The 20569-nt window shown below is 41.0% G+C and overlaps 1 protein-coding gene across 1 annotated transcript in view; it reads left to right on the top strand.

Annotated features, from left to right (window-relative positions):
* LOC140202593 (coiled-coil domain-containing protein 91-like) overlaps positions 1-20569 on the top strand; it is a 194453-nt gene that overhangs the window by 7689 nt on the left and 166195 nt on the right. The window contains exons 2-3 of the mRNA XM_072267633.1: positions 18098-18141; positions 20236-20314. Coding sequence (XP_072123734.1) covers positions 18112-18141; positions 20236-20314 — 109 coding nt within the window. The 5' untranslated portion in view covers positions 18098-18111. The remainder of the gene's footprint in view (positions 1-18097; positions 18142-20235; positions 20315-20569) is intronic.

Raw genomic sequence — 20569 nt, 5'->3', positions numbered from 1 at the left:
TACTTATGACCTTTGACACTCTGGAACTTGCACCATTCTGCTTCCACAGTGAAGACTGATGCAAAATACTTACCAATTCATCTGCTATTTCCTTGTCCCCCATTACTACCTCTCCAGCATTATTTTCTGGTGGTCCAGTATCCACTCTCACCTCTCTTTTACACTTTATGTACCTGAAGAAACCTTTGATATCCTCTTTAATATTACTGTCTAGTTTACTTTCATATTCCATCTTTACCTTAATGACTTTTTTAGTTGCCTTCTGTTGGCTTTTAAAAGCTTCCTAATCGTCTTACTTTCCATTAATTTTTGCTCTGTTGTATGCCCTCTCTTTGGCTTTTATGTTGGCTTTGACTTTTCTTGTTAGCCATGGTTGTGTCATCTTGCCTTTGGAATACTTTTTCCGTTTTGTGCTGTAATTATCCTCTGCCTACCGAATTGCTTCCAGAAATTTCAGCCATTGTGCTCTGCCATCATCCCTGCCAGTGTTCTTTTCCAGTCAGTTTTGGCCAACTCCTCTCATGCCTCTGTAATTCCCTTTACTCCGCTGTAATACTGACTTTATCTTCTCCTTCTCAAATTCCATGGTGAATTACGATTACTTGCCTCTAAAGATTCTTTTACCTTAAGCTCTCTAATCAATTCTGGTTCATTGCATAACACCCAAATTCAGAATAGCTGATCCCTTAGTGGGCTCAGTCATAAGCTGTTATAAAAAGCCAGCTTGTAGGCATTCTAGAAAATCCCCTTCTGGGGAAAATCAGATAGGCGCCAGATCCCAAATCTACCTGCATGTTGAAATCCTCCATGACTATTGTGACATTGCCCTTTTGGCATGCATTTTCTACCTTTAGTTGGCATTTGTAGACCACATCCTTACTACACTTTTTGGGGTCTGTAGTCTGACTTCAGAAGACTGATCTCCTCTTCCCTTCCAGTCCTGATGAAGGGTCTTGGCCTGAATCGTCGACTGTTTACTCTTTTTCCATAGATGCTGCCTGGCCTGCTGAGTTCTTCCAGCATTTTGTGTGTGTTTCTCTGAGGGACAGGTAGTGTGGCAGTAACCAACAGAATGGAACTTAACGCAGTAACGAGGCCAGGCCCGTCTTTCACAACTCTGAGCTAAGGCAGAACCTTTGCATGTAGTGACATTTGTTGATTGTGCATTTCAGGTCTGTACACAGCATGATGAACCCACACACAAATATGGTTGCTAGGGCAAGGGCAACTAAGGCATTTCTCCCTGCTGTCTGGAATATTGTGTTTTGCAACCTGTTGGAAACATTCATTTTAATTGGCAGATGAAATGGAAGATGGCTTGAGTAATTATTATGATGGAGGAATGGTGTATGGGCCACACCTTTGCCAATTACAGAAACTGAAAGCATCTTGCACCTGAGGACCACGTTTATGAAGAGTGAGCGCTCTTTCTGTAGTCTGCTATCTGTTTCAGCCGATTCTTGTTACGCACCTTTACCGCCATAATTTTTCATTAGGTAATCTGCCCATTCAGTTATCATTTTAATAACCTTTGAATGCTTTCAACATCTTTTCACATTCATTAATAGGAAGATGAATATTCAGTGCAGTGCAGGTGGCCCAGGTGTTACGAGAGGCAGGGATGTTGTGTCCTAAAAACATGTACAATGATCTTCTGTAACACAAGACTGCATTAACTGCAATTGTCAATAAATGAAAGTTTAAATAAAATTAATTTTATGCTAATTTATTTACTTTCAGAATCAGGTTTATTATCACTGGAATGTGTTGTAAAATTTGTTATCTTAGCAGCAGCAGTTCAATGCAATACATATTATAGAAGAAAAAACAAAGTAATAGTAATAAATAAATAAATAATTCAATTACAGTATATATATTGAATAGATTAAAAATCATACAAAAAAACAGGAATAATATATATTAAAAGTAGTGTCCAAGGGGTCAATATCCATTTAGGAATTGGGTGGCAGAGGGGAAGAAGCTGTTCCTGAATTGCTGAATGTGTGCCTTCAGGCTTCTGTACCTCCTACCTCAGATGGTAACAGTGAGAAAAGGGCATGCCCTGGGGACTGGAGGTCCTTAATAATGGACACTGCCTTTCTGAGACACTGCCCCTTTAAGTTGTCTACGGTACCTTGTAAGCTAGTACCCAAGATGGAGCTGACTAAATTTACAACCCTCTTTCAGTCCTATGCAGTAGCCCCTCCATACCAGACGGTGATGCAGCCTGTCAGAATGCTTGCCATGGTACATCTCTAGAAGTTTTTGAGTGTATTTGTTGACATACCGAATCTCTTCAGACTCCTAATTGAAGTATAGCCACTGCCTTGCCTTTTTTATAACTGCATCAATATGTTGGGACCAGGTTAGATCCTCAGAGATCTTGACACCCAGGAACTCTCTTCACTTCTGATCCTCTATAAGGATTGGTATGTGTTCCTTCGTCTTACCCTTCCTGAAGTCCATAATCAGCTCTTTCGCCTTACTGACATTGAATGCAAGGTCGTTGCTGCGACATCACTCCACTAGTTGGCCGATCTCGCTCCTGTACACCCTCTTGTCACCATCTGAGATTCTACCAACAATGGTTGTATCACCCGCAAATTTATTTGAGCTATGCCTTGCCACACAGTCATGGGTGTATAGAGAGTCAGACAGTGGGCTAAGTACACACCCCTGAGGTGCACCAGTGTTGATCGTCAGCGAGGAGGAGATGTTATCACCAATCTGCACAGATTGTGGTCTTCTGGTTAGGAAGTTGAGGATCCAATTGCAGAAGGAGGTACAGAGGCCCAGGTTCTGCAACTTCTCAATCAGGATTGTGGGAATGATGGTAATAAATGCTGAGCTATAGTCGATGAACAGCATTCTAACATAGTGTTTGTGTTGTCCAGGTGGTCTACAGCCATGTGAAGAGCCACTGAGACTGCATTTGCTGTTGACCTATTGTGGTGATAGGCAAATTGCAATAGGTCCAAGTCCTTGCTGAGGCAGTAGTTCAGTCTAGTCATGACCAACCTCTCAAAACATTTCATCACTCTAGACGTGAGTGCTACCAGGTGATAGTCATTAAGGCAGCTCACATTATTCTTCTTAGGCACTGGTATAATTGTTGCCTTTTCGTAGCAAGTAGGAACTTCTGCCTGTAGCAGTGACAGATTGAAAATGTCCTTGAATACTCCTGCCAGTTGGTTGGCGTAGGTTTTCGCAGTCTTACCAGGTACTCCATTGGGACCTTCTGCCTTGCAAGGCAGAAGACAGCCTAACATCGGCCTCTGAGACAGAGATTACAGGGTCATCAGGCGCAGCAGGGATCTTCACAGCTGTAATTATATTCTCCCTTTCAATGTGGGCATAGAAGGCATTGAGTTCATCTAGTGAAGCATCGCTGCCATTCATGCTATTGGGTTTTGCTTTGTAGGAAGTAATGTCTTGCAAACCTTGCCAGAGTTGTTGTACATCCGATGTCACCTCCAACCTCATTCGAAATTGTCTCTTCGCCCTTGAAATAGCCCTCTGCAAATCATACCTGGTTTTCTGGTACAAGCCTGGGTTGTCAGACTTGAATGCCACAGATCTAGCCTTCAGCAAACAACGTACCTCCTGGTTCATCCATGGCTTTTGGTTTGGGAATGTACTGTAAGTCCTTGTAGGCACACATTCATCCACACAGGTTTTAATGAAGTCAGTAGCAACTGCAGCATACTTACCCAAGTTTGAAGATGAACCCCTGAATACAGTCCAGTCCACCGATTCAAAGCAGTCCTGTTGGCGCTCCTGTGCTTCCCTTGTCCATACCTTAGTCCTCACTGCTGGTGCTATGGGCTGTACTTTGGGTGTAAAATTGGTGACAAAGCTTGGGCTACTCACATTTGTTGTGCAGCATGGGCTGTCGATCTTAGAGCTTGGCTCAGAGGTACTCAGACGTCAATGCCATTTGCTGTCCTGATGATATGGCGGAGCAGACGGATCATGTGACATACTGCTACTTCTCTTTGACCAGTGTGTCTGGGTCCAGACAACCAACCCTGCAAAAACTCATTTCAGGGAGGTCTCAACCGTAAGTCTCAACCTCAGAGCAGTCTGTGTCAATGAATTTGTTAATTTTGCAAGACATCAGATTCACAAGTGTTTTGTGAGACAGCTGACTTCTGAATTCTGTCTTAATGTGACGCACCATGCTGAATGCCCTTTCTACATCACAATTAGAATTTGGCAGCACCAAAAGCAGCTTCATCAACTGGCAGATCTCTCTGAATCTCAACTGCCCTGTGCTCACAGATTTTACTTTGGACAGCTTCCCCCAGAACTCATCAACTGGCAAACTTTTGTATTTTGGCATCAGTCTTTCAAGGTTAGTTGAGACCTAATCCAGGACTCACCTCAACATGTCTTTTACAGTCATTTAACCCACCATGGGCAATAGGAAAGTCACTGTTGCAAACAGTGCAGTGAGCAACACTGTCATTATTTTTGATCCCTATTAGGCAGGGGTACATTTCAGTGTAGTCTGCAGTGAAGTACGTTTTATATTTTCTTTTTTTGGAACACTCTGCCATGGCGCTGCAGGACACGACACTGAACTGATGAACAATGAAAGAGAGAGAGGGGTCAACTCTAAAGCCCGCCCACAGAGAAAACTGATAGGTCTACTTAGCACAATGTGAGACCAATCAGGCTGCCCTCCTCCTCCCCCCCCAAAAAAAATCAATTTCCGGGATATTGTATATAACTCACAGGCGTCAGGGAGCTGCTATCAATATGTGGGAGACTCCCGGAAGTTCCGGGAGAGGTGGGATGTCTGGGTTTCTCTGCTAAAAGCAAGAACTCATTTGAATACCCCAATCTCCCCTCAGCCATGAGACCTGTGCCGCATGACAAGAGTCTTCCAGTACCAAAGCCACCAGAGACAAGGAGTCTAGAGGAGGCTGAGGAAGATGCCATGATGCATGAGCCAAGAATGGAAAACTCATACAGAGTTGTCAATGTTGAGTAAGCCTCATCTGATAACTCATTCTGACTTAAATGGCCTGGTCAGAGTCTTGCCTCATCTGATAACTCATTCTGACTTAAATGGCCTGGTCAGAGTCTTGGGTTTGTCAAAGGCAAAAGCAGAATTTCTGAATTCAAGACTGCAAGGATGGAATTTGCAGTCACCAGGCACAAACATTTCCATGAAGGATTTTGAAATTTGAGACAGATGTTTTCCAGAATAACTGATGCCAAGATTAAAGATGACATTTTTGTTGGTCCACAAATAAAATAGGTCATTAATGACAGGCAATTCCAAGAACTTCTAGTGGGACTGGAGAAAATTGCATGGAAAGCATTCAAAATATGTTGTTGAAGATTTTCTTAGCAACGACAGAGTACTGAACTATGTGTAGCTGGTTGACAACATGCTTCAAGTTACAAGACCATGAAGAGCACACCATGCCATTAAATATTCATTTTCTGCATTTCCATTTAGACTTCTCCCCTGCAAATCTTGGTGCTGTCAGTGACGAGCATGGTGAAAGGTTTCACCAGGACTTTGCAGTCATGGAGAAGCGGTGTCAGGGCAAATGGAATCTGTCAATGCTGGCTGATTATTGTAGGACACTTGAGTGAGAAGCCTCAGGCACTGATTACAAATGAAAATCATTAACAAAACATTTTTAGTTTTGTAGAACTATTGCAAAGGATTAGCATCGTTATGTAATTAAATGGATTATATTCAATAAAAGTTAATTTCTAGTATTTCCAAATTCCTACACAATACAAGTAGTCTGAAATTATATTTGGGTTCAGCTTCAAGCAGTCTATCATAAACCACAAAAAAATCTGAGGAAGCAGCACTTTCGAAAATATTTGTTGTCCAGTGTTAGTGGTTCTAAATAGGGTGGATTGAGTATCTCAGAAACTGCTGATCTGGGATTTTCACTCTCAAGACTCTAGAGTTTGCAGAGAATGGTGCTTAAAACAAAAATCATCCAGTGAGCTGCAGTTCTGTGGATAAAAATGCTTTTTTTAAGATTGAGAGAAGTCAGAGGAGAATGGCCAGACTGGTTCAAACTGTCAGTAAATGAAATAACCATGCATTACAGCAGTGATTTGCAGAAGAGCATCTCTGAATGCACAACATGTCAAACGTCAAAGTGGATGTGCTGCAGCAGCAGAAGACTGTACCAGCTCCACTCTTGTACTTAATCAAGTGGCCACTGAGTGTACAATTCACAAGATGCTAAGCTTTAAAATATAGATAATTTTTGCAAAACATTAAAAAAAATGAAGAGGGGAGATTCAGCAACTTTAATGAGCATAAAATATTTAATCCAAGCTGAGTCCATTTTTTCCACATAATTTCTCATGAACATAAAGTTTGAAGTTATAAAATATTTTATCTTAACTAGATTATTTGTCATTTTGAAAGAGCAATTTTTTAAAGTACTTGCCATGTAGCTAGAATCAGTTTGTGATGAAGTCAAGGAAGGACACTGTCAACAATGTAAATTCTAATTCTCGTGGAGGGGTTTCAACAAAAATTTCTAAGATCCATTTCTTAATGTTGAAATATGTTGAAATAGTAAATCCCCTCCTATTATAAACACTTAAACATTTAAAATTGATGGAATAGCCAGGTTTGGATGGATTAAAGGTGACTAAATTTCTGCTAGTTCATTGTTGTTGAGTGCATGGGCAAAGTTACCAAGCAAAATAATTGAAAAAAAGCTCTTCAATACATATGAACATATGTGGCTAGTGTGATTTAAAATCTTGCTGCAAATATAACACTGCTTAGAAAAGTAGTTACAATAACAGTCATAAATACAGGAGATTCTGCAAATGCTGGGTGGCATGGTAGTGCAGTGGTTCGTGCAATTTCTTTACAGTTTGATTCCTGCCACTATCTGTAGGTCGTTTGTATGTTCTCCCTGTAACCACATGGGTTTCCTCCAGGTGCTCCAGTTTTCTCTCACATTCCAGAAGATATGTGGTTAGAGTTGGTGAGTTGTAGGTCTACTATGTTGGTGCCAGAAGCTTGCAAGCTGTCCCCTGCACAGTCCTCGGACTGTGTTGGTTGTTGATGCAAAATGACACATTTCGCTGTAAGTTTTGACATTTTTATGCACGGATCAGAAATAAAGATGATCTTTAATCTCCTGAGTAACACACACAGAAAGTGCCACAGGAAGTCAGGCAGCATTCATAGAGTTGACGTTTTGGGATGAGACCCTTCGTCAGGGCTGGAAAGGAAAAAGGTAGAAGCCAAAGTGGGTATGGTCTCTGTTATGTCAAAAACTGAAGAATCAAACATTGCCTATTCAAAAATTGATCTGTTTGTGATAACTCATAACGCCTGAATGACAGTAGCTTTGCTGGAGTGACATACTAAAACCATAAGACATAGGAGCAGAATTAGGCTACTTGGCCCATCGAATCTGCTCTGCCATTCAAATATGGTTGATCTTTTATCCCCCCCTCCTCAGCCCTACTCCCTAACCTTCTTCCCGTAACCTTTGATGCCGTGTCTAATCAGCGATTTCTCCACATCTCTGCTTTAAATGGGTGCCCCTCTATCCTGAGGCTGTGCCGTCTTGTTCTAGACTCCCTTATAATGGGAACATCCTTTCCATGTCTACCTTGTTTAGGCCTTTCAACATTTGAAAGGTTTCACTGAGGTTCCCCCTCATCCTTCTGAATTCCAGCGAGTACAGACCCAGAGCCATCAAATGTTCCTCATATGATAACCCTTTAATTCCTGGAATCATCCTTGTGAACCTCCTCTGAACCCTCTCCAATTCCAGCACATATTTTCTTAGATGAGTAGCCCAAAACTGTTCACAATACTCAACCTCACCAGTGCCTTATAAAGACTCAGCATCACATCTCTGCTCTTGTATTCTAGACCTCTTGAAATGAATGCTAACATTACATTTACCTTCTTCACCACCAGCTCAACCTGCAAATTAACCTTTAGGGTGTTCTGTACAAGGTCTCCCAAGTCCCTTTGCATCTCAGACTTTTGGATTTTCTCCCTGTTTAAAGAATAGTCTGCACATTTATTTCTACTACCAAATTGTATGATCATGCATTTTTCAGCATTGTATGTCATTTTCCACTCCCTTGCCCATTCTCCTAATCTGCCTAAGTCCTCCTGCAGCTTACCTGTTTTCTCAGCACTACCACTAATCTAATCTTGCAGCAAAGCCATCTATTTCATCATCGAAATCATTGATATACAGCATAAGAAGCAGTCCCAACACCGACCCCTACGAAACCCTGCATTATTCATATCATCCGCAAACTTGGCAACAAACCTGCTACCAATCAGCCAGTGCTGTAACCGTGCCAGTAACTTCCCTGTCATAATTTGAGCTCTTAACTTGGTAAGCAGTTCGTGTGGCACCTTGTCAAAGGTTTATATTTGGACCTTCATGAAAGTCCAAAATATACAACATCCACTGCATTCCCTTTATCTATCCTGTATGTAATCCCCTCCAAGAATTCCAACAAGTTCTTCAGGCAAGATTTTCCCTTAAGGAAACCATGCTGACTTTGTCCCATCTTGTCCTCTGTCACCAAGTACTCCTTAACCTCATCCTTAACAACTGATTCCAACATCTTCCCAATCACTGAGGTCAGGTTAACTGGTCTATAATTTCCTTTCTGTGGCCTTCCTCCTTTCTTAAAGAATGGATGACGTTTGCAATTTTCCAGTCCTCTGGCACCATGCCAGAATCCAATGATTTTTGAAAGATCATTACTAATGCCTCCACAATCCCTATAGCTACCTCTTTCAGAACCCTAGGGTGCAGTTTATCTGGTCCAGAAGACTTATTGTCCCTTAGGTCTTTCAGCTTTTTGAGCACTATCTCCCCAGTAATAGTAACTACACTTATTTCTCTTCCCTCACACCCTTCAACATCTGGCACACTGCTAGTGTCTTTCACAGTGAAGACTGATGCAAAGTGCTCATTTAGTTCATCCGCCTTCTCCTTGTCCTCCATTATTATTTGTCCAGCCTCATTTTCTAGTGGTCCTGTATCTATTCTCATCTCTCTTTTAATTTTTACATACTTGAAAAAGGTTTTACTATCCAATTTGATATTGCTTACCAGCTTCCTTTCATATTTCATCTTTTCCCTCCTAATGATTCTTTTAGTTGCTCTCAGTAAGTATTTAAAAGCTTCCCAGTCCTCTGCCTTTCCGCTAATTTTTGCTTTGTTGTATGCCCTCTCTTTTGCTTTTACGTTTGCTTTGACTTCACTTCTCAGCCACAGGTGTATAATTTTGCCACTTGAGTATTTCTTCATTTTTGAAATATATCTATCTTGCACCTTCTTCATTTTTTCCAGAAACTCACGTCACTGCTGCTCTGCTGTCATCCGTGTTAGCATCTCCTTCCAATTTACTTTGGCCAACTCCTGTCTCATACTGCTGTAATTTCCTTTACTCCACTGAAATACTGCTGCATCAGACTTTACTTTCTCCCTATCAAATTTCTAGTTGAATTCAACCATATTGTGATCACTGCCTTCTAAGGATTCTTTTACCTTAAGCTCTCTAATCACCTTCAGTTCATGACATAACACCCAATCCAGTATAGCTGATCCCTAGTAGGTTCAATGACAAACTGCTCTAAAAAGCCATCTTATAGGCGTTCAACAAACTCACTCTTTTAAGATCCATTTCCAACATGATTTTCTCCATGGACCTGTATGTTGAAATCTCTCATGACTATCATAACATTGCCCTTTTGAGATGCCTTTTCTATTTCCTATTGTAATCTGTGGTCCACATCCCAGCTACTGTTGGGAGCCCCGTTATATAACTGTCATCAGGGTCCTTTTACCCTTGCAGTTTCTTAACTCAACCCACAAGGATTCAACATTTTCCGATCCTATGTCACTTCCCTCTACTGATTTGATGCCATTCTTTACCTGCAGAGCCATGCCACCTTCTCTGCCTACCTTCCTTTCCCTCCAATACAACATGTAACCTCGGACACTTAGCTCCCAACTACAGCCATCCTTCAGCCATGATTCAGTGATGACATTTTTCACTTAGCTTTAATAACCAGAACAACATTTTAAGAGACACTAGACTGTCTGAAATGGTGTCCTTTGTGTCCTTCACTCAAAGTGATAGTTTTTGTGCCTTTATAGGACATAGAAATCTACAGCACTTTACAGGCCCTTCAGCCCACAATGTTGTGCCGACCATGTAATTTACTCTAGAAACTTAGATTAGGTTATGAGGACATGCAGTCCTCTTTTTATTGTCATTTAGTAATGCATGCATTAAGAAATGATACTGTGTTCCTCCAGAATGATATCACAGAAACACAAGACAAAGCAAGACTAAAAAAACAGACAAAAACCACATAATTATAACGTATAGTTACAACAGTGCAAAGCAATACCGTAATTTGATAAAGAACAGACCATGGGCACGGTAAAAAAAAGTCTCAAAGTCTCTCGAAAGTCCCATCATCTCACGCAGACGGTAGAAGGAAGAGAAACTCTCTTCCTGCCAGGAACTTCCGGCGTCGCAAACTTACCAATGCAGCACCCTAGAAGCACCGGACCACAGTCGACTCGAGTCCGTCCGAAAACTTCGAGCCTCCGACCAGCCCTCCGACACCGAGCACCATCTCTGCCGAGTGCTTCGACCCCGGCCCTGGCAACAGGCAATAGGCAAAGCCGAGGATTTGGGGCCTTTCCCTCCAGAGATTCTCGATCGCACAGTAGCAACAGCAGCGAAGCAGGCATTTCAGAAGTTTCTCCAGATGTTCCTCCGTGCTTCTCACGTCTGTCTCCATCAAATCATGATTGTGCATGGCCCCTACTTACAAATACGATACAATTTCGGAGCGGCCGTGCGCACTGTGTCATGCCAGCATCTTCTCCTTCCCTTCCCTGGAATTATCCTACTGCATAGCCCTCTAGTTTTCTAAACTCTGTGTACCTATCTAGGAGTCTCTTAAAATACCCTATTGTATCCACCCCTACCACTGTCACCGGCAGTGCAATCCATGCACCCACCACTCTGTGTGAAAAACCTAACCCTGACATCCCCTTTGTACCTTTTTCCAAGCACCATAAAACTATGTCCCTTTGTGTTAGCTGTTTCAGCCCTGGAAAAAAGCCTCTGGCTATCCACACAATCTGTGCCTCTCATCTTATACACCTTTATCAGGTCACCTCTCATCCTCCATTGCTCCAAGGAGAAAAGGCGAAGTTCACTTAACCTATTCTCATAAGGCATGCTCCCCAATCCAGGCAACGTCCTTGTAATTCTCCTCTGCACTCTCTCTATATTATCCACATTCTTCCTGTAATGAGGTGACCAGAGCTGAATACAGTACTCCAAATGGTGTCTAACTATATATATAGCTGTGGTATTTATTTGTCTTGCATAGTTGTCAACCATTCTACCTCACAGTGGGATTTGCCATAGTTCCACTGCTTTAGTGGGAGGAGGGGAGGAGAAGATGGCGGTGCAATGCAGTGCGTGTGGCTGCTCCGAAATGATATCGTATTTGTTAAGTAGGGGCCATGCACCTACTTAACAAATCCATCACGTTTGATGGAGACAGACGTGAGAAGCACGGAGGAATATCTGGAGAAACTTCTGAAATGCCCGCTTCGCTGCTGTTGCTACTGTGCGATCGAGAATCTCTGGAGGGGAAGGCCCCAAATCCTTGGCTTTGCCTATTGCCTGTTGCCGGGGCCGGGGTCGAAGCGCTCGGCAGAGTTGGTGCTCGGTGTCGGAGGACTGGTTGGAGGCTCGAAGTTTTCGGATAGACTCAAAAGTCAGCTGTGGTCGGGTGCTTCCAGGGTGCTGCATCGGCAAGTTTGCGGCGCTGGAGGTTCATGGCAGGAAGAGAGTTTCTCTTCCTTCTACCATCTGCGTGAGGTGATGGGACTTTCGAGAGACTTTGAGACTTTTTTTTTACCATGCCAATGGTCTATTCTTTATCAAATTACGGTATTGCTTTGCACTGTTGTAACTATATGTTATAATTATGTGGTTTTTGTCAGTTGTTTTAGTCTTGGTTTGTCTTGTGTTTCTGTGATATCATTCTGGAGGAACATTGTATCATTTCTTAATGCATGCATTACTAAATGACAATAAAAGAGGACTGTGTGTTCTCATAATTTAATCTAATCTAATCTAGTAGTGTACACAAAACACTGTTACCTATCCAGGCATAGTCAGTACTTTTTTTTTCTATCTTGCCTTCATATTGCAGTATCATCTATGATTCAGTTTTGACACTCTACCCTTTTCTCGTCTATAGCTGTTCCTCATGATCAAAGATAATTTATGTCCGCTCTGCTTCTATGGGTTGTGAAGAACTAATGAAGCTCTAATGGGAGCTACAAACTCTTCCACAGATGAGGCAGGAATTTCTCCTGGGATAAGGGAATGGATAATTTTGTTAGGTGGTATTCTTTATTCTTACTGGTTTATGTGTACACCCAATACATGGACACGTGGTTCTCAGATACTAGTCTCCATCTTCAATGGTTGTGGGCTAGAATTCCTAAGAATCAGTGGAAAAGCTGAGTATTTTAAAGAAGGCTTTGAGTATATGTGTGCTTGGTAATATCTTCCCTTTACAGAGCTTAGTATAGTATAATATATAGTATCAACTATCCCTCAATGTCAGCAAGACGAAGAAATTGGTTGTTGACTTCAGAGGGAGTAGTGGACTGCACGACCCAATTTACATTGGTGGGGTGCAGTGGAACAGGTCAAAACATTTAAGTTCCTCGGGGTCAATATCACAAATGACCTGACTTGGTCCAACCAAGCAGAGTTCACTGCCAAGAAGGCCCACCAGCGCCTTTACTTCCTGAGAAAGCTAAAGAAGTTTGGCCTGTCCCCTAAAACCCTCACTAATTTTTATAGATGCACCGTAGGAAGTATTCTTTTAGGGTGCATCACAACCTGGTATGGAAGTTGTCCTGTCCAAGACCGAAAGAAGCTGCAGAAAATGGCGGACACGGTGCAGCACATCACACAAACCAATCTTCCGTCCGTGGACTAACTTTACACCGCTCGCTGTCAGAACAGTGCTGCCAGGATAATCAAGGACACGACCCACCCAGTCAACACACTTTTCATCCCTCTTCCCTCCGGGAGAAGGCTCAGGAGCTTGAAGACTCATATGGCCAGATTTGGGAACAACTGTGATAAGACTGCTGAATGGATCCTGACCCGGATCTGGGTCGTACCCTCCAAATATCTGGACCTGCCTTTCTGTTTTCTTACACTACCTTACTTTCCATTTTTCTATTTTCTATTTATGATTTATAATTTAAATTTTTTATATTTACTAATTTTTACTCTTAATGTTTTTCATAGTTAATATTTGTAATCCAAGGAGCGGGAAGCGCAGAATCACATATCGCTGTGGTGATTGTACGTTCTAGTATCAATTGTTTGGCGACAATAAAGTATAAAGTAAGGTATCTGTTTTGGATTTCCAGCGTGTGTCAAACATGAGAACAATGTACCTTGCCTATCAGAGCTATGGGGATGAAATTATTGCAGCAAAGCTAGGAATGTCTGCAGGGACTTAATGCTGTTATTACTTTGATTATTCTTTAGCTGGTTTGGAGTATTCTTCAGAAACTGCAGGTGCCTGCAGTAGTTAGTCCTGGTCTCAGAAGCATATGGTACGGCAGAGAGACCGGTTCAAGATTCCGAACCTGAAATGTTGACTATCTATTTCTCTCCATGGATTCTGCATGATCTGCTGAATTCCTACAGCTTTTTGTGTGTTGGTTCGGATTACAGCACGTGCAGTCTCTTGTATCTCTGCTTGTCAGATCATAAATATTTTTTGGCAGATTCAAGGTTCTGATCTTATGGTGACCAAAGACTTTCCTTGCATATTTAAAGTGATGATAGATTTCCAGACTTTGCTGAAACAGGGCTTATTGTGAACCTTTTTATTGTTGGAGGGCAATGTTGTGCAGCATAAGCAGTTTGGAAAAGAAACATTGTCTTGCAGCAGTTGAGCAAACGGACCCTCCACATGCTTCGGTAAACATTAACAATGGCTTGAAAATTAGCCTCTGATTGCAAGCAAACATAAGTATCTTTGACATGTAGCATATTGTCTACAGTGATTAGGACAACCTTGGTTCTGGAGTGTAGTCTTTCCTGTTATTTCTGGACATTAGCTCTGCTCCAGGAAGAAGCTTGGTGACAAGATCGGAGACTGCAGAGCAGCAAATCACCCAAACAATCTCCAAACTGCAAATCACAGGGCCCAACAGTTCTACAATCACATTCAAGATGAAAAGCAAAGGTAAAAGACATAAGAGAAATGAAGTACATGCTTTCATGAAAAGCAAAGGTAAAAGACATAAGAGAAATGAAGTATGTTGACTGAAGGAGCATGGTATGCAGGTGTCATCTTTTAAAACCATGTATTAAACTTCAGCATGTTTTCTACACCTTCTGCTTGTTCTTTTTGTTTCGATTGTCTTTTGGAAACTGTTGGAGCCTGTGACGTGCAGTTTGAAGTTGTATTGAATGATCTAGTGCTCTGCTGTCCTTGGAGAAGACTGAGAGCTGCCTTGTTGAGAAGACCAGAGATTCTATTTTGAAGTGTCGAGGGAGATTGAATAATCCAGGTGAATGTAGAAGTCATTGGTTGCTCTCCATGGACGCCACGGGTCGACGAGTTAGTCGCCGGGTCGGTGATGTGGCGGTCGCTCTTCATGGAAGGACTGAATTTGAGTCTGACGGAAGAATGTTTTCAAAACTCATGATCTATCCAAAAGATTTATCTGAGTATTGGACTGTAGTTCATATTATTCTCCTTCAGTTTTCTGTGTTTTCTTGTTGCTGATTGCATGGATTGGGGTTCTGAGTGGGCGATATGTTAGTTTTTGTGAGAGTGAGTGGTTGGGGATTTGGAGTTTGATATTCTTGTTGGTTTTTCTGTGTGGCGATCTGTGTACAAGAGAAGGGGTTGGGGGTTTGATGTTATTGTCGCTGTTTTTTTTGCCAGGGAGAGGGTTTGGGGTTTTTGATGTTCCAGCTGTTGCTTTCCGTGTAGCCGATCTGTTAGCTTTTGTGTGAGAGAGGGAGTGGGGGTTTGGGGTTTACAAGTTTTCTCTCTTTTTTTCCTTTTCGTGTGGTGAGGGGGTTGATGTCTTTTCTTTCAATGACTCCTGTGGCTTTTTTCTGTATTTCATGTAACTGGAGAAGACGAATATCAGAGTTGTTTCTACATGCATACTTTGACAATAAAACAAACCTTTGAACCTTTTGAATGCCATCTACTCTCAAGGTCTTGTTCTTCCAGTTGCATTGTGGCTACCTTGATGGAATAAGTTACTGTAGAATAGAGTCAATGCTGGTTGCCATTCAGTGGGATTTTGCAAAGTTCCTCCCAGTGAGTGTAGACTGTTCCTCTGTTCTTCGCTCTTAGTGAAGTCTTGAGTGAGCTGGTAGTGGTGGTAATTAATTTTTAGAGTTGTGGTGGAATGTCTTTTAAATTTTGTTTTGTACTGGATGGTACTGAGCTTCTTGAGTGCTGCTCAGGCTGCACTCTGCTAGCAGATCATATTCCATCACACAGCTTGTGGAAGTTGGTAGCCTTTTGGAGATTGCTGCAGGATACTGAAATTCTGACCAGCTTTGCAGCTTTAGTATTTATAGAACTGGTCCAGGTGCACTTCTAGTGAATGGTGAGCTTAAGGTGTTGATGGTGGGAGCATAGCAATGATAGTGCTGAGTGTAGGTGATCAGGCTCTTCAGTTAGAAATGATTAATTGAATTCTGCAGATGCTGGAAATCCAAAGCAACACACATAAAGTGCTGGAGGAACTCAGCAGGTCAGGCAGCACCTATGGAAATGAATAGATAGTCGGCGTTTCCGGTTGAGACCCTTCTTCAGGAGTGAGAAGGAAGGGGGAAGATGCAAGAATAAAAAGATGGGAGGAGGGTAAGAGGCTAGCTGGAAGGTGGTAGGTGAAGCCAGGTAGGTGGGAAGGTCAAGGGCTGGAGAAGAAGGAATCTGATAGGAGAGGAGAGTGGACCATAGGAGAAAGGGAAGGAGGAGGGGACCTGTGGGAAGTAATAGACAGGTGAGAAGAAGTAAAAAGTCAGAGTGGGGAATAGAGGAAATGGGGGAGGGGGAGAGAATTTGTTTTCTGGAAGGAGAAATTAATATTCATGTAACTAGGTTGGAGGATACCCAGATTGAATATAAAGTGTTCCTCCTCCACTCTGAGGGTGGCCTCATCTTGGCTGGCACAAGAGGAGGCCACAGACCAACACGTCGGAATAGGAATCAGAATTAAAATGTTTGGGTACCGGGAAGTCCCGATTGTGGTGAATGGTGCGGCAGTCCCCCAATTTACAACGGGTCTCACCAATGTAGAGGAAGTACAACAGGTCTTTCCAATGTGATTATTGCCTGATATGAGTTGCTTTACTTGCTAATTTCCAGCCAGTCCCTGAATGTTGTTTAAGTCTTGCTCTACATTTTCAGAGGAGAAGTGAATGAGACTGAACATTATGCAGTTGTTGGATTTCCTTATATTTGAACATATGATAAAAGAAAATTCTTTGATGAAGCAACTGAAGACTTCTGGGTCTGGTACACTACCCTGATGAATGTTTGAATGAATCTATGTTCTGAGGATGAGTGATTGATCCACTCCCACTTTCCCAAGTTCTGACTGCAGCAATGGTGAATTTTCCATTGATTTCAGTGTTTTGACAGCTCCTTGAATCCACATTGATGGTATGATGACTTGACTGTCAATACAGCTCTTTTGATCTAAGGTTGTGATGAGGTTTAGAACTGAGTGGTCCTGGTGACATTCAGCCTGTGTATCGGTGAGCAGGCTCTTGGTGGCATTGTCAGGGACATGGCTTGTCTGGAAAGGTAACTTGTTCTAGACCTGAAATCTTCAGCATGGTTTGTCTAATGACCTTTATCCCAATGATCAGAGCCTTTGTCGTAGCCAGTGGTTTGTAGTAGTAGTAGTATGCCTCATGGTATTCTGGTAAAAATGACTACAACTGTCTCAACATTTTATTTGGGATTCCTATGCTGGTCAGCCAAACTCCATTATTAGAGAGAATAGTATTGTTCTTGGAGTCATTTTTCTCTCATTATTTGTTTGGTTGTTCATATTCCTGTTCTAATGTTTGGGATAGTGCATTTAAAAGAATATAGCACAGCCAAAGTAACATGGATTTTATTTTTGTTTAGAAATATGTTTTTTTTTGTTATAGTTATTAGGGGTTCTTTTTTCCTTCCTTTTTTCAAAAAAAATATAGCTTTAACATTTTGTTTTAATTATTATTGATATACTGTTTAGTTTGGTTAATAGTTTGACTCTTATTATACTTATTGATATATTGACTTGATTATTTTAATGTATATTTCTTTATCAATTTTCAATAATAATTAATAAAAAGATTTAAAAATGAGAAATATGTTTATAGAAATTAAAAACAAAAGAAAATCTGCAGGTGCTGGAAATCTAAGCAACATACACAAAATGCCGGAGGAACTCAGCAGATCAGGCAGCATAAATGGAAAAGAGTACAGTCGACGTTTCGGGCTGAGAAGTCCTGCTGAAGGGTTTCAGTCCGAAACATCAGCTGTACTCTTTTCCATAGATGCTGCCTGGCCTGCTGAGGTCCTCCAGCATTCTGTGTGTGTTGCTATATAAATTAGAAGTGTATTTTAATTGTTCTGATTTATTCCCTTTGGATTGATTAATTTGATGTTGGGTGAAAATGAATAATGGAGTATTTGTTCAAGTTTTTAAAAAAAAACCAGGTATACAGCTGTTTCAAAGATATTGCCAATGAAACATTAGGAATTGAAAATTTTTAATTAAAATTTTAATAGGTGCTGCTTACAGCAAAAATTAAATTAATTTGTTCTGTTTATTATACTGTAATAAACTAAAGCAGTTGACCATTTTCCCTGTGAAGTTAGACCAAACTCTTAGAGTACATAGTACAGTGTTTATCTTATTTAAAATAAAAACATAGTAAATGTTTTCTAAATTTTCTTTTGGTGGTATATTACTGTTATAAACATGTGATGTTTTGTTTATTGTAGGTGCACGTTGAAGGATGGACGATGATGAATTTGGAGGGTTTGAGGTACGTGTTTAAAATGTGTAGTTTCAGATTCTGCAGTTTTTCTTATACTCAGTATTGGGCATGGACCTTCATAATGATGGGTGGTACATTGTGGTAGAGTACTGTGGTTTGGTTTTGGGATTGGGTTTTAAATTTGATTTGGACAGATAGGAATAGGCTTAAAGCCATGAGGTTTTAAATATTATTAATTTATTTTATTTGGTGAGACAGCGCGGAGTAGCTTATTCCAACCCCTCAAACCACGTTGCCCCAACAACCCAACAAACCTGATTAATCCTAACCTAATCACGGGACAATTTACAGTGACCAATTAACCTACCCGTTATGTCTTTGGACTGTGGGATGAAACCAGAGAAAACCCACACGTTCCACGAGGTGGGTGTACAGAGACTCCTTACAGAACAACACCGGAATTGAACTCCAAACTCCAGAATGCTCCAAGCTGTAATAGGGTTGCGCTAACCGCAATGCTACCGTGGTGCCCGTAATTTGGCATACAGATTGCAGTTTCTAGAAAAAACTTAAACATTTGCTAGAAAGGACCTCTTTTTGGCTATACTACAGGATCAGGTAAATGGTAATTTCTTAGCGAGTGATTGTAAAGGGAGTCAAATGTTTTTTTTCTTTTACTGTTTCTAATATTTAAGGAAGCTACTGAGTATTGCATGATGTGCTTTTTATTTGGTCTTCATGTGATTGCTTTCTCTTTGCTTATCAAAGGAGACTCGAAATAGGGAATGGAACCAATTTCTCTTTATTGAATACTGTTGGCATTAGTGCACAACAATTCAAAAGGAACACTGTTTAAATTCTTTCTTCTTTTGCTACAATGATGTCATTATATCCCATTCTTTAGAGTGCTGTTCTGGACTTTCTTTTTCTTTGCACAGATTAGATACCTCTGAATCCGCTCTGATAAATTTCTACCTTTTTAGACAATTTTAGTGTGGCTCATATAGAAAGGCAATGAGCTGAAACTGCCCAACTTAATATATAGAGAGAAGAACCTTCATTTGTTTAGTGTGGTCTGGATACTAATCCAGATCCCAAGAAAGAAAGGGGAATGTGCCAAAATATACAGACTATTTAAAAGAAAAGTACTCCTTTTCATTCAACCCCTTATGTGTATTGTAGGGGCCCTTGTTGGAACGTTGACTTGGAACAACATTTTTTGTAGTATCTTTCACAGAGCCTCATGTAACAGTACCAGCACCTGGGCAATTGAGTTAAACTTTCTGGCATCCACTGTGCATTTAATTTACTTGCTGAAGGCTCAAAACAAGCCGAACAGCTTTTGTGAGCAAGTATAAATTAGCTCACGTGTTTAGTCCCAGAGTCTATTCTCCCCTCATATGATGGGACCTGCCATTTGAATAACTTGTTCAGATTAGAGTCACATTATTTACTAATGAAGATGCAAGCATTGGCTTTTCAGCAGTGCTCCATGGAGCAGGATCTGCATTTTGTTTTCCTCCTTTCCCACCTCTTTGATCTGAGAGCTGCTTAATTGTTTGGGCCAACTCACCCTACACCCATTAACAATGAAGAAGCCACTGATTGTAACTTGTCGTCTGAGTGGCTTTTACGTATGGCTTAATGCAACATTTCATAATTAAAGTTACCTACCATATCTTTGAATTTTTGCTTTAAAGGTAGTGTAAAATGTTGTTATTGATGTGTAAGACTGAGGTTTCTTGTGTTTTTTTAATTTGGTGTTCATTTCTTGGGAGAATAAGGTGTGTTCCTAGTAGCTGCATGGAAGGCAGTTTGGAAGCTAATTTTTCATTTGGAGTTGGAGGGGCGGTAAACTTCTTTCATAATGAGTAACTCTGTTCCAAGATGTAACATCCCATCAAGATATGACTTCAGAACATTTGTATGCCTAACTGTATTCAGATGGATATTTATAAAATAGGTTCCAAGTCAGCCCCAAGCTTGCTTCAACCAACACTTTCTCATCTTTCATTTGGATTTGCCTTTTTATTCTGAGCAAATTCTGATGACTCTTCATTCCTTTATGAAATATATTTAGGAAATAAGTTAGTACTGCCAAATTAAACTGTGCTTTTTTCCCTAAAAAAAATAAATGCTCAGGCAGCAGAGAACTTTGAAGATGGTGAAATGGGAACACAGTCCGTCTCCCCAGCCATTCCCTGGGCCGCATTTTCTGCAGGTAAATAAAACCCATTGATCGATTAGCTCTGGTCTCTCTGATGTGTAAACCTGTTTTCAATAGAATTTTCTTGGAAAATAAAAGCTGAGTTTCTTGTAAAAGCATTTATGTGAAAGAAGGGTTCATTAGATTAAGTGAGTAATTTATCAAATATACGTAATTATTGCTCAAGTATTCTCTGTTTCATTAGCATGTGTTTTGCCTCCTGGTATTGACCCCTGACGATTGTGAACTTTCAAAATGCCTCAATCAGTT

This window comes from Mobula birostris, chromosome 9 (genome assembly GCF_030028105.1).
Source record: "Mobula birostris isolate sMobBir1 chromosome 9, sMobBir1.hap1, whole genome shotgun sequence".
Classification (NCBI taxonomy): Eukaryota; Metazoa; Chordata; class Chondrichthyes; order Myliobatiformes; family Myliobatidae; genus Mobula; species Mobula birostris.
The sequence above is the reverse complement of the archived record's forward strand: the minus strand, read 5'-3'. Positions and strand labels throughout refer to the sequence as shown.